Here is a 13,343-nt window from a genome sequence, read left to right on the forward strand (position 1 = left end):
GATAACGAAGTTCGCAGATAACTGCAAAATAGGAGCCATAACGATGTGGACATCCTACAAAAGGGCCTCACTGAGACAGATGGCTGGTGTCAAAGCTATGGCCTCAAGTTCAATGCCAAAAACTGCATTGTCATCTCCTTTGGTAAAAACTCTGTACCCATGAGCTACCACATAGGTGGTAGTCTGCTTAACGCCAAAAGTGTGATGAGACATTAGGACACAGGTGGACAGTAGTCTGTCCTTCGATAATCACATCGCCACAGTAGTCAGGAAATCCTTCAACATGGCACACCTCATCACAAAAGGTTTCTCATCCAGGAAAAGAGAGGTCATTGTTCCCCTCTACTCATCACTCAGAGTCATTATAGAGTACAGCGCTCCTTTTGGTATGTACCTCACAAGACATCTACAACAACTAGAAAGGCTGCAGAAATACCTCACAAAGCAGGTTACCGGCCTCAAACAGGAGCCCTAAGCAGACCGTCTCAAAAAACTCCAGCTTTATTCTGTTGCATATTGCCTACTTAGAGGTGATCTCTGCCTAACATAGAAAGCTATGTCAAACCCAGAGCTGTTGGACATGCTCCACTTAAAGAAATCCCAATCCCTCCAAGCTACACACTCTAGGGACATAAACCTTGTCACCACAATAAACAGAACATGTTGGAGGGATAGATTCCTCTCCCAGAGACTTCCCATACTCTGGAACAAACCTTGTCACCACAATAAACAGAACATGTTAGAGGGATAGATTCCTCTCCCAGAGACTTCCCATACTCTGGAACAAACTACCTATCTATATCAAACAAAGCTCCTCATTAGCACTCTTCAAGAAAAATCTTGGTGATTGGATGGGAAATAGGAAATTCACCCCAGGGATCACCTCTGTGGCTCTACTCGACAGGGGCACAGAAAAATAATAGCCTAGTACCTACCTATGAACCTATATACTTAAGTGTAGAGTTGATTGATAAGATGGAGGTAGAATTATTATATGTTGTTTTAAATTATGTCTTTCTGTGTATGTGGTGTCTTTTTTTGTCTGTCCCATGATGACCTGATTGCACGGAATCACATTTAATATGCAGTTGTGTAGCTCTAAATGACAATAACGTGACTTTTGATATTGAATTGCCGTATACTTGCTGCACAGGTCAGCCTTCTGCCTATGAAATTAACCCCGTCGGGGGGGGGGGGGGTCTGTTAATTTGAAAATGAAATAGAGAATAACTTTGTAGCTTTCATTGGTTCAATTTAAGGTTTGTTTTTAGAACCAGTGGTTTTACAAACAGCTGTTGCATCTTTGAAAATTCTCCGAATTTGCATTTAGGTTAGTTTGGAAAGCTTTTTATTTATTTATTTATTTTTTATTTATTTAAATTTGTTGACCGGGAGTGTCCGACTGGACGTGGGTCCATTTTCAGTGGAGGCCCGGGGAGAAAAGCTCCACAGTAAAATAAACAGACAGTAGTTACATTGGATTACATAGCGATTAACAATTTAACATAGAAATTACTTACAACATATTTACAGATGAAGAACATAGTACATCAGTAGACAACTAGAATCTTTATCTGTGAAGTACATAACAGGCATTAACAAATGTAACAATGAGAAGTTCCTGCTGTATAATAAGTACTAGGCTTATGAGCATCTGAGCTTGCTATCATCAAGGTAGTTAGTGGAGGTGAAAGAAAGGTAGTAGTTGGATGGGGTGGATGATATTAGAGTGGGAGTTGCAAGGGCATTGCCAGCATGTTTTTAGGTGCGCTTTTAATAAAGTTTTGAAGTTGGTGCATGATGGTACGGAGGTAATTGTGGGTGGAAGTGAGTTCCATAATTTGGCTATGGCGCAAGAGAATAGTGCTTCACCAGCAGAGTTATTGGCTTTAGTGATCTGCAAGTGATTTTTGTTGCTGGATCTTGGTGGTCTGGTGGTGCGATAGGGTTGGAGTAGATTCTGGAGGGATGGGACATTTAGTGGATGGTTTATTAGTTTGTGGGCGAGTGAGAGTTGATACCACTAGAGGAGGTGAGGGAGTTCAAGCCAACCCCGTTCAGCAAGTGAGAGACAGCGGTGACTACAGTAGGATGCCCCTTTGGCGATTTTGTTGTAGCAGGTCTCTAGCTTGTTTAGATCACATTGCCTTAGGTTGGTATATACTGGAGAGGCATAAAGTAGGGTGGAGATAAGGTGGGAATTTGCTATTGAAATCTTTGCTGCTTTGGTGAGAAATTGTTTATTTCTGTATAATGCTCCTAGTTTTTTTGTGGACTTTTTTTATGGTCATGGATATGTGAATGTCAAATTTTAGTTTATTGTCTATTTCCACTCCTAGCAATTTGGTGTGTTCAGTTGGGTATATAGTGGTGTTGTCTTTTGCTGTGATGTTAAAGTGAGAGTTGTTTTGAGTATGTTTGGTGGGTTGGAAGATGAGTAGTTTAGTTTTGTTTGGGTTGAGTATTAATTGGGCATCAGATAACCATGTTTCAACAGAGGAAAAAGGCTTCCTGTGTGACTTTTTGCAGTTTGGGTAGGGACTGGGCTGAGCAGATGATGGTTGAGTCATCTGCGTATTGGATGAGTGTGCCATGTTTGGTGGCAGAGGCTAGATTATTGGTGTAAACAGAGAAATGTAGGGGTCCAAGGATGGATCCTTGGGGAACCCCTATGGAGACAGGTAGTTGGGGAGATATGTCATTCTGCCATACACCGGATTGTTGGCAGTCAGACAGGTAACTCTGAAACCAGTTGGTGACTGATTGTGAGAAGGATAGGTTATTGAGGACAGAGATAAGTTGTTTGTGTGGGACCATGTCAAATGCTTTAGATAGGTCTAGGAAAGTAGCAGAGGAGAGATGGCCATTGTTTTTATGCTGAAGGATAGTGTTAGTAAAGGAGAGTAAGGCAGTGGTGGTGCTATGGTTTGGTCGGAAACCATGCTGAGTACTAGAAAGGAGGTTGTTAGTAAGGAGGTAGTCTGAGACCTGAGAGTCTATGCATCTCTCTAGTATTTTGGAGAGTGGAGAGAGAATAGCTATTGGGCTGTAATTGGTTAGTTCTGCAGAGGGTCCGCCTTTGTGGAGGGGAATTATATGCGAGACTTTCCACAATGTGGGAATGTAACTTTCTGACAGAGATCGGGTAATCAAGATGGATACTGGGTAGGCCAGAGCATCAGCTGCGATTTGTAGGTATTCACTTGGGAGGTTGTCTGCTGCTAATTTGGTGGGTTTAAGTTTAGTTAAGAGTTTTTTTATGTTGGAGGTAGGTACAGGAGAAAAAGAGAAGGCAGTGGACTTTTAGACCATGGAGCTCATTATGTTTTAATATGTATTGACTAAAGAGACCATTAAACTTGCTACAACCATAGAAAGTCATAATATATGCTACAGTTTGCAGTGTCTCAAGATTCTCTTTGGATTTTTCCTTTTAAGATGCATTGAAATTTAGTGTATTGTTTAAACTTGAAACGTAAACGGATGTCTTAAAATGCTGATCTTAATTTTACAGGAACTCTATAAAATACTTTAGTAAGGAAGAAGGGAGTCAGTCAAATGTCAATACATATATTTTTTTTTTTAGGCCATTGCTGATCAACCATGGGGACAGAAATTTATGATCAACAGTCCTGGATTTGTGGAATATATTTTGGATCGATCAGTAGATCATGATAAAGAATCAAAAGATGCTAAATATGAACTAGTGAAAGCACTTGTTAACTCAAACACAATAGCAGACATCTTCGGTAATCAGCACTACTTGAGACTTCGAGCTTACTTACGTGAGGGACCATACTATGTAAGAGCTACAGCATCTGTTGCTTTGGAAGGAGCAGAATGATCTTTATAGGCCTTGACAACTCTCCTGCTTACCCCCTCCTCCAGACATTTCATACCTTATAATTCCCTGCGTGTTGTCAGAAAGTGAAAGAAGGATACTAAATCCTGAACATAATGAAGTCTTTGCTGCAAGAATTTGGAAGTTTACAAAATAATATCTTGCTGTAAATTATTATTACATGTCTTACCTGTGATAGTTGCAGGAAATTGTGGGATCACAAGGAGAAAATTACCTCAAGGTCTGCATACAAGGTTGTTTCTCAAGATTCTAACTTCTTTTAAGTTTCACAATTTTTTTTTCTAATATTGTGTGTATCAGTTAAATTGCCTGCCGTTTTGCCATTACTATTACTACATAGTACTCATTGCAACAGACCGTTTTATCAGAAGTTTTTTAAGTATAGTCTAAAAGTTGTTAGTTGCTGCACAGTTTTATAATTCTCTAAGTAAAATGTGGCAAAATTTATTAGTGTCTTAGCATTTTGTAGAAAGCTAGAATTGGGAGTTAGGTGCTGTTAACTGCTGACTAGGTGTTTATTTCATGAAGAAGTCAAATAAAAAATATTCAGACAGTAGCTTAATCATTTATGCATAATCGGATAATGTGTCTGAAGCAGCTACAGAAAGTTGCCATGGCATATAACAGGAAGACAGCATCAGATGTTTGATTTGCTTATTACATGAATTTTTGTGCATATATTTAGCAACATTGTTAATATTAAAAAAAAAAAAAAAAAAAAAAGTCACCACGTGTTCATGTTGCAGAATTGCAGTAAAGGTCCTGCTGAAAATTGCTTGCATGTTTGCAGTGTCATCTTTGTCCACTAGATGTCATCAGAGTTCAAGGTATTTCCTTAGCTGGTCCTGCTTTATTTATTTATTTATTTTTTGCACACTAAGTAGCCCATCTTTTACTGATAAATGCTTCAAAAGATTTTCGTACTTAAATTTGCCCATTGACTCCCCTTCATTCTTCTGTCTGTCCATTGACTACTGTTGTACCTGTTTGCTGCTACATGACTTAGTGTGCCATTTGTTGCGACAGATATTTACCCACAGATTCTGCAAAATATGAGGCACTAGGTTGAAGGCATGTTGGCTATGCATTTCTGTACAACTACTACATACGTTTCCAATGGAATTATCATACTGTACCTAGCCTTATTTGTGATATATAAGAAGCATTGACTGACTTTCTAGTAGAATATATAAAGCACTGTCCTAACCACCTGAAATTATGGGGTCTAGGTCTTGTATTATAGAGGGCATAAAAAGCATTGAGAGAAAAGACAGAATAACAAAATCACCTCCGTATCAAACTCTTCAAAAAGCTCTTTTGATGTGCTGCATATTATAAACTAAAGCTAGGCATATAGAATGACGCAGATGAATTATAAAGCATCAACGTGCAGTTTCTTTGTGAGTGTAGTTGTCCTTTAAGTATGTATAATATGGTGATATGTTATCCTGCAGTGTGGCTTGGCTACCTGTCACAAGTGAAAGCACTGAAATTGCAGGTCACAGTTGTCCAGAAGATAATAAACAACTTATTTTAACAAATGCAAATTCTGAAAGTCTTTAACTGTTAAAAGTATGTTTGTAGGAGGCGTTGCCCCTTCTGCAGTCCTGACGTGGGGCTGAACCCTACTCCCTTACTATTGTATACTAATTTCAAGATGAATACTGTCTGTCACCAATGCCCACAACTAAACCTACTCATTAAAATAACCCTATGGTATCAAAGATTGATGCCACGATACAAACAGAAGATGACGGACTTTAATAATTGGCTTTGTTTCTGGTGTCATTTTTAAGGATGTGCAATACTTGTCAGCAAGGAAGGAGATAGTCAACTGAGCATGATGCTGTGGCAGGGATGGTCTGCACCTCTCCCCCCCCCCCCCCCGGCTTTTGAATATTACCTAAAACACTGTCCTCCCCATGGTGCCTTTTTTCCAACATAGCAAATCAAAACCAAGAAAATCTAAAGGTGTTGCTGCTCAGTGTTAGGAATCTAAACATGGAACTCCACTACCTACACATTCTCCCCTCACCGTAGAGAATGTTGACTTCTGTGCAGTCACTGTCGCATGGTTTAAAGCCACTGAGAGTGACCTGGCAGTGAAAGGCCATAATGCTTTCCACACCAGAAAGTCTGTTCTTCAATTTTTCCCTTAGAACTGCTCTGTTAGGAACCTAAACAGTTTACACCTACACTAAAAAGTGCAGCACTTGTTCCAAATAGCTTTTTCTTCTCAAAAAGCTCAGCACTTGTCTTATAAGCATATCCCTTGTCTTATAAGCATTCTCTTTGCAGGTCAAGCACTCCTATATTATACAAATCTCTCACTAGCAAAACCCCCCAGGAGTGCCCACTTCCCTGCTAAGCCCACTACTTTTCTGTCTCATACCAACTCATAATTCTTTCTAGCATGTCGAAGGGTCAGATGCTGGCGTCCTCTCCTGCCCATTTGGTGAATCTGGGAATTCTGAGACAATGTTACAATTGCCTCATGTACACGGACAACCATCTCCTCCTCCCATGTAACACTAACACTTGTGAGAGATGCAGCTATTTAGCCAGACTGGATGCTGAGCTCTCTCAACTCAGGACTGGCAAGACCAGGCAGGAGGAGAAGGCAACTACACACACCACAATACCAGTCTCACATAACTCAACCACACCACTGAATCAAACACATAAACACACTAAGACATACTCGGAGGCTCTGAGTAAACATTTACCTAAACAGCAGAGGCCTCCAAAGCAGACACCCAAGCAACTGCAAACTCAATACACCACACAAACAACACATAAACAACAAAATCAGTGTGCAAAGCAGTCACTGCCCTTAAGGCCAAATACAACACCAAACATACTTGTCATAGGTGACTCCATAGTCAGACACACTGACGTCCCGCTCACCAGACTGAGTAAGGAGAAGGTCACAGTAAGCTGCCTGTCGGGCGCTAGAATCCGCCACATAACACAAGCACTCAGGTCTCTCAACAGCAGGTACAAGTACGATTCAGTCATTGTCCACGCTGGTGTCAACGACCTGAGACGTACCTCCTTGGACTACATGAAAAGAGACATTGAGGAGCTCTCTGATTATGTAGCCCAGGCAGGTATGACCCTGACCTTGAGCAGTATCCTACCTTCACCTAGAATGATGCCACAATACAGTGATAAGATGATCAGCTTTAATAATTGGCTTAAATTCTGGTGTCATTCAAAGGGGATCCAATGTCTGTCTGCCTGGGATGACATGCTGGACAAGCCACGCTGCTTCGCAAGGGACGGCTTGCACCTGTCACCCCTAGGCTTCCGGATATTGGCAAAGGCTCTTGCCACCCCATAGTGCCTTTTTAGGCAAGGCTCAAATTCTAAACCTACCACCCTAGAACACAAAAAGTAAAAAACTAAGGGTAATGCTGCTCAATGCCAGAAGTCTCAATCTCAAGATGCACGCACTCGAGGCCCTTCTCAGTATGGAGAACATCGATGTCTGTGCTGTGACAGAAACCTGGTTCAAGGCTCCTGAGAGCACCCCAGCACTAGCAGGTTTCACCTCATATCATGCGTTCCGCCCCAAAATCCGGACAACACCAAGAAGGAGGAGGGTGTCCATATTCATAAAGGACACCCACACCTCAAGGTTGGTGGCAATGCACGATGCATCGGAGACCATCCAGGTGCAATTAACCATAGGCAAGACTGCTCTGCAATTTGTAGCATGTTACAGGCCACCCTCTCAAGCTCAGGAACCTCACATGGCCTTCCTGAAAACAATGGAGGGATAAATGTATCTCCAAACACCATCATACTAGGTGACTTCAACTACCCTAATATAGACTGGGAACACTACTCAAGCCCAAACACTCTAGCCCAAAGGTTCCTGGAGTTCATAAACTCAAATGCCATGGAACAACTAGTCACCATCCCCACAAGAGGAGAAAACATACTTGATCTCATCATCACGAACATGGGATCACAATGTTCAACACCGAAGTATACCCCTCGCTGGTGAGATCAGATCATAAACTAATCTCGCTGGAGGTCCTCATCCCGCCCCACCTGAAACAAAAAAGACCACAGTGAAAAACTTCTCAAAAGCCGACTTCACACTTCTAAAACTAGTGTGGTCTCCTTTAAGGCCCCTGAGCCAGTGGTAAACATTACTCAAACCGCTGAATCACTTACAAATGCCTTCTACCAGCACCTACAGGACTGCATGGATCAGGCAATCCCAAACAAAACTAAGACTCTTTGTACCAAAGGCAAGCGTCCAGTCTGGTGGACCCCAGCCATAAACAAGCTCTACAACAAAAGGAGGAAGCTACTACAAGATAGAGCAAAATCCTTGAAAGGTAAGACACCTTTGATCATTATAAGTAAAAAACTAAGAGCTCTCATAAAATCATACAAGGCAAATTTTGAGAGAAAAATCGCCAAGGATTCAAAAGACAATCATAAGGCCTTCTTTAGCTATGTTAGAAACCTAGGAGGAAACTCCCAGATATGCTCAGAATTAGTTCAAAATGATGTGAAGATTACTGAACCTACACACATTGCCAACATACTGGCTGACCGGTTCAGTGCAAACTTCTCCCCCCCTCGCCCCCAAAAGGAGAGATATCTATACCAGAGGATTGTAGCCCCCCAAACATCTCCAACGCCCAGGTGAGAACTGCTCTCTCCAAAGCAAAAAACACAGCATCCATGGGACCGGATGGTGTCCCCGGCTGTGTGCTCCATGAACTCAATGAGGAATTAAACCCGCAGTTAGGACAGCTGTTTAATCTTAGCCTCACCTCAGGATACGTACCCAAGCGACTGTGGTCCCACTTCACAAGGGCGGTGCCTCCACCGACCCTGGAAATTACCGTCCCATTAGCTTGACAAGCCTTATCTGCAAAGCCATGGAGAGGATCATAATGGAACTCATAAATAAAGACATAGGGAACTTGCAGACCATAAATAAAGACATAGGGAACTTGCAGACTTTGGATCCAACCCAGTTTGGCTTTGTCAAAGGCAGATCATGCCTTTTAAACTTGGCTGACTTTTTCGAGACAGTCACCAAGGTCATTGATGAGGGAAAGGCAGTCCATACAGCCTACCTTGACCTGGCAAAGGCCTTCGACACAATACCCCACTCAGGTATCATCAAAAAACTCATCAGCTTGAATGTAAACCCATACATCACAAGATGGGTTGCAAACTGGCTAAGTGACAGAACCCACAGGGTCAGAGTTGCTGGAGCCATGTCAGACTCAAAGCCTGTCACAAGTGGTGTCCCACAGGGCTCAGTCCTGGGTCCACTCTTGTTCGGCATCTACTTTTCTGAAGTACAAGCAAACACAGGAGGGTTATGGCTGACAAAGTTTGCAGATGACTGCAAACTGGGCGCCATAGTCGAAAACACATCTGACACAGATATCCTTCAGAAGGGCCTCACAGAAACGGATAACTGGTGCCAGAGCCATGGCCTAAAGTTAAATGCCAAGAAATGCATAGTCATACCCTTCGGGAAAAACAAGGTTACCCCTAGCTACCATATAGGTGGCAATCCACTGAGCACAGAAGAAGTCATCAGGGATCTGGGGAGCCAGGCTGACAGTAGCCTTTCGTTTGACACTCTGCTAAAGTAGTTAGGAAAACCTTCTACATTGCCCACCTGATCATGAAGGGATTCACATCTAGATCAAGGGAGGTCATCGCCCCCCTGTACTCATCACTCATTAGACCTATGATTGAGTACAATGCCCCATTCGGAATGTATCTGACCAGACACCTGCAGCAGCTGGAAAGGCCCCAAAAGTTCCTCACCAAAAGGATAAAGGGTCTCAAAAATATGTCTTATGCTGCCCGACTGAAAGAACTCCAGCTCTATTCAGTCTCATACCGCTTGCTCAGAGGTGACCTGTGCCTGACATATAAGGCCATGTCAAACCCTGATTTGATGAATATGCTTCACCTCAAAAATCTAGATCCCTCAGAACCACAAGGGCGGGAGACTTAAACCTTGACACGGTTATTAATAGAACATGCTGGAGGGACAGATTCATCACCCAGAGACTCCCTATGCTGTGGAACAAAATCCCAGTACATGTGAGGCAGAGCACCTCGCTGGCCTTGTTCAAGAGGAATCTTGACCAATGGATGGGGGATCGCAGATATACCCCAGGGATTACTTCAGTGTCACTGCTTGACAGAGGCACAGCAAAATAATAGGCATAGTTTTATTCAAACTAAAGGGGTGGCGAAAGCCAAATAACTATGGGCTAGGCTTATAAATGCCCTTGGGCAGATAGCCTAGTATGAACCTATGAACCTATGAACATTTAGACCAGCTACTACACTAGCAAAGACAAAAAAAAATATATATAACATTTGATGTTATTACTTTCATTCGTCCTCACCACTGGGTTTCAGATCCATCCTCTGATCTGATCTGGCCTTTCAAAAAGAGTGATGCCTCGTGTCTTGAGCTCCACCCGCTCCCATAATACCCTGCAACTCCACTAACTCCTCAGATCTTGTTTGCTGCTTTCCACACCAGACATGATTGCGGTTGCTGTCTCAAGCTGGGATAAGTAGCTACTAAGATTTTCATTCTGTTTATTCTTTCTGCTGTTCTATAGATATCTTTAACTTTTGTGTAGTTTAGCATCTTGTCCTCCCCTCCTTCAACAGTTTAAGTTATCTTTAGCATTGGGGCTTCCCTCCCCGTCTGCCTTTTTCTTCCCTGTTAGGCTTTTTTGATAGTTTAACTCTTAGTTTGGATAGTCTTGTTATCCACGTGTGTGTGTGTGTGTGTGTGTGTGTGTGTGTACGTGTGCATGTACCCTAGTTGGTCTCGTGCTTCTTTTTCTGCTACAGTTTGCCTTGTGTGTGGTGTGTCACGAGCATGACAGATAGACCCACAGGGTTTAAGAGATTTACCTCTTGTGGGCATAAAATCCCGTATTCAGATGCCTACGAGAGGTGTGTGTCTATGGCTTAGGTCCTAACCATTTGGATCAGGATTGTAATGACTGCGCATGATTCAGTCCATGTGTCTTGGCCTACCAAAAGGAATAAACTGATCCTTAAGGGCCCATTACCAACTTCAGACCCCCAGGCCTGGTTCTTCAAAGAAACAAAGATCAAAATGAGTCCAAAAAATGAGCCCCCTCAGCCTTCCCAGGGATCTTGTCTTTCCCACCTGAAAAATGGCCAGAATTATTGGATCCAACTAAGTCGGACCTGAGAAAAGCTAAACCTTTAGGTCCAAGAAGTTCCTAGGCTCAGATGCTGTTTGTCCTGGACATTCCTTCTGCCATGACTCATGTCACGCCAGATCTCAAAGGTTCAGATCCGAAAGGATCTTTGGATCTGGCAGATATTGTGGAGATCCACAGCTCCACTTCAGCCTCGGATTTGAAGGCCTCAGACTGTAGGTCTCAGAGCCATACCCCAAAGGTATGCTACACTGCAGGATAACATATCACCATATTATACATACTTAAAGGACAACTACACTCATACAAAGAAACTGGAGCTATCATAGTGTTAGCAGCCACCAAATAAAGAGCTGGAAGAACAAAGCTCTACTGTCCACCCCCCCCGATCAAGGAGTCTGGTGCTGGACAGGCACAGGAAGAGTATCTACTCCTCAGCCACCTTTGCACTGAGAGTGTTGAATTATCTGGCCTGTTTTACACGTCTGTAAGGGGACCTGGTTCATGAGCTTACCAGCTCCCTTGCAGGGTCCATGTCGACAGAGGACCTCCAGAAGGTGTCTCCCCAACTGGCTACTCTATAGTTAGTTCCTCGAGGAGGCTGATTTTCAATATGGCAGAAGGCACCTCATGAGCAGCTGGACTGGGCATAGCCCTCAGGAGATATGCCTGGTTGAGGCTTTGTGGGTTAGCAGAACCCTTCAAGGTGTCTTTTACAAATGCCTCATTTGATGGTTTGTCCTTGTTGGGACCATCAGTCAAGGAGATCCTCACCCACAGTGAGCAAGAAGGAAAGACCCTATCTGCCATAGGGATCAAGTTTTCTTCCCCACAAAGGGCTTTCCCTAGGAACCAACGTAGCAGGAGGAAAATATGGTTCAAGAAATCAGAGGGTCTTTTCCAGAAATCTCATGAGGGGATTCCTCATCCACAGGCAGAGGGCGAGGATTTAATGGAAGGTGCCACCCAAGGGGCAGAGAAGGTCTACAGAATCAGGGGTTTAGAGAACCTTCCTCGGACAAGACCTGTCAGCGCTTCTGAAGCATTGCCCAACTGTTCTACACTGGAGGCAGTAGGAGGAAGATTTTCTTTGCACTTGGATGCCTGAACAAAGGTAAAAAATGACAGCTGGCTGCTGGACATAATATCCAGAGGTTACTACATTCCCTTTTCCCTTCCTCCACCTACCAAAAGAAAGCTCCCCGATATACCACCCCATCAGAGGGAACAAGCCCTTCAAGAAATTCAGAAACTTTTGGAAAAAAAAGCCATCCAAGAGGTCCTTAACTGCACAGCAAGGATGTGGCACTTATTCATGCATCTTTTTGTTGACAAAAAACACAGGGGGGCTAAGGCCCATGTTGAACCTGAGCAAATTGAATCCATTTATCAAGAAGTCGAAGTTTCACATGGTGACGGTTTAGTCTATTCTGTCTCTACTCTGCATGGACAAGTGGATGTGCTCCATAGGTCTCCAGGATGTGTACTATCACATAAAGATCCACAGATGCTCCAGGAGACACTTGCGCTTATGGCTGGGAGACGGTCATTATCAATTCAGAGCACTACCCTTTAGACAAACCACAGCCTCCTGGGTGTTTACCAAATTCATGTCAGTGTTGGCAGCTCACCTGAGACTGCAAGGATTCCAGGTATTTCCATACTTGGATAACTGGCTCCTAACAGCACCTGCGAAGCATCAGCTGGATCAAGTGGTGCAGTTCCTGTTATACCTATTCAGCCAACTGGGGATTACTATAAACATGACAAAGTCAAATTTTTACCCCTGTTCAGACCATAAAATTAATCAGAATGAAGTTGAATTCTGTCACTCAGGTAGTATCATTACCCCCTCACAGGGTGTTCTGTCTCAGGCAACAGGGTCATTCCTTGTTAGATACACCCAACCCACCAGCTTTTCTTGTTTGAAAGCCCTTAGTTCCCTGTCAGCTGCCATTATACTGATTCCACTAGCAACATTTTTCATGAGAGTGCTTCAGTGGACTCTGTCGCTTCAATGGTCCATTCTGTTTCAGCCTTTGAGTCATTGGATCAAGCTATTTCAAGTCTGCCAGTGACATCTTCAGTGGTGGCTCGTCATGGACGACCTTTATCTAGGCAGGCTTTTCTCCCTTCCCCCTCTAACGGCCACAGTGACCATGGATGCCTCCTTGTTGGGGTGGGGCGACATTACTAAGGAAGGTTGGTCCAAGAATCGTGGTCCCTGACCGAGACCAAGTTGCACGTCAACATCCTGGAGATAAGCAGTCCTA

At 43.2% G+C, this 13,343-nt stretch overlaps 1 protein-coding gene across 2 annotated transcripts in view; it reads left to right on the plus strand.

The window, feature by feature from the left end:
* Positions 1-4,637, plus strand: part of PSMD5 (proteasome 26S subunit, non-ATPase 5) — a 294,323-nt gene extending 289,686 nt beyond the window's left edge. For both annotated transcript variants that reach the window (XM_044057836.1, XM_044057838.1), the window contains one exon: positions 3,587-4,637. In XM_044057836.1, coding sequence (XP_043913771.1) covers positions 3,587-3,844 — 258 coding nt within the window. In that variant the 3' untranslated portion in view covers positions 3,845-4,637. The remainder of the gene's footprint in view (positions 1-3,586) is intronic.
* The last annotated feature ends 8,706 nt before the right edge of the window (positions 4,638-13,343 follow it).

The sequence above is a fragment of the Protopterus annectens genome, chromosome 16.part0, assembly GCF_019279795.1.
Source record: "Protopterus annectens isolate FY-2018-M chromosome 16.part0, PAN1.0, whole genome shotgun sequence".
NCBI lineage: Eukaryota > Metazoa > Chordata > Ceratodontiformes > Protopteridae > Protopterus > Protopterus annectens.